This window comes from Chiloscyllium plagiosum, chromosome 39 (genome assembly GCF_004010195.1).
Source record: "Chiloscyllium plagiosum isolate BGI_BamShark_2017 chromosome 39, ASM401019v2, whole genome shotgun sequence".
Taxonomy (NCBI): domain Eukaryota; kingdom Metazoa; phylum Chordata; class Chondrichthyes; order Orectolobiformes; family Hemiscylliidae; genus Chiloscyllium; species Chiloscyllium plagiosum.
The window spans coordinates 11124282-11125328 of record NC_057748.1 but is presented as its reverse complement, the minus strand read 5'-3'; the positions used below and the strand labels follow the sequence as shown (position 1 = coordinate 11125328).

General features: G+C 57.4%; 1 protein-coding gene across 1 annotated transcript; it reads left to right on the top strand.

Annotated features, from left to right (window-relative positions):
- The first annotated feature begins 468 nt into the window (after window positions 1-468).
- LOC122542021 (sericin-1-like) lies at window positions 469-813 on the top strand. Its single transcript, XM_043679312.1, has one exon. It carries the CDS (start codon window positions 469-471, stop codon window positions 811-813), a length of 345 nt encoding a protein of 114 aa, XP_043535247.1.
- Window positions 814-1047: the final 234 nt, after the last annotated feature.

Genomic DNA, 1047 nt, shown 5'->3' with positions numbered 1-1047 from the left:
GGAACACCGATGTCCAGTGGGCCAAAGGGAACACCGGTGACCAGTGGGCCAAAGGGAACACCAGCGACCAGTGGGTCAAAGGGAACACCGATGTCCAGTGGGCCAAAGGGAACACCGGTGACCAGAGTGCCAAAGGGAACACCGGTGACCAGTGGGTCAAAGGGAACACCGATGTCCAGTGGGCCAAAGGGAACACCGATGACCAGTGGCCCAAAGGGAACACCGGTGACCAGTGGGTCAAAGGGATCACTGGGGACCTCTGTGCCAACGGGAATACCATTGACTAGGATGCCAAAGGGAACACTGGACACCCGTGGGTCAAAGAGAACACCGATGACCAGTGGGTCAAAGGGAACACCGATGTCCAGTGGGCCAAAGGGAACACCAGTGACCAGTGGGCCAAAGGGAACACCGATGACCAGTGGGTCAAAGGGAACACCAGTGACCAGTGAGTCAAAGGGAACACCAATGTCTAGTGGGCCAAAGGATACACCGGGGACCAGTGGGTCAAAGGGAACACCAGTGACCAGTGGGTCAAAGGGAACACCGATGTCCAGTGGATCAAAGGGAACACCAATGACCAGTGGGTCAAAGGGAACACCGGTGACCAGTGGGCTAAAGGGAATACTGGTGACCAGTGGGTCAAAGGGATCACCGGGGACCAGTGGGCCAAAGCGAACACTGGAGACCCGTGGGTCAAATGAAACACCAATCACCAGTGGGACAAAGGGGACACCGGTGACCAGTGGGTCAAAGGGAACACCGATGTCCAGTGGGCCAAAGGGAACACCAGTGATCAGTGGGCCAAAGTGAACACCGTTGACCAGTGGGTCAAAGGGATCACCGATGTCCAGTGGGCCAAAGGGAACACCAGTGACCAGTGGGTCAAAGGGAACACCAGTGACCAGTGGGCCAAAGGGGACACCGAAGACTAGAGGGCCAAAGGGAACAACGGGGACCAGTGGGCCAAAGGGAACACCAGCGACCAGTGTGCCAAAGGGGTCACCAGTGCCCAGTGGGCCAAAGGGAACACCAGTGACCATTGTG

Excerpts from the sequence above, each read along its gene's own strand:
- LOC122542021 (XM_043679312.1), top strand. The coding sequence starts at position 469 with ATGTCTAGTGGGCCAAAGGATACACCGGGGACCAGTGGGTCAAAGGGA.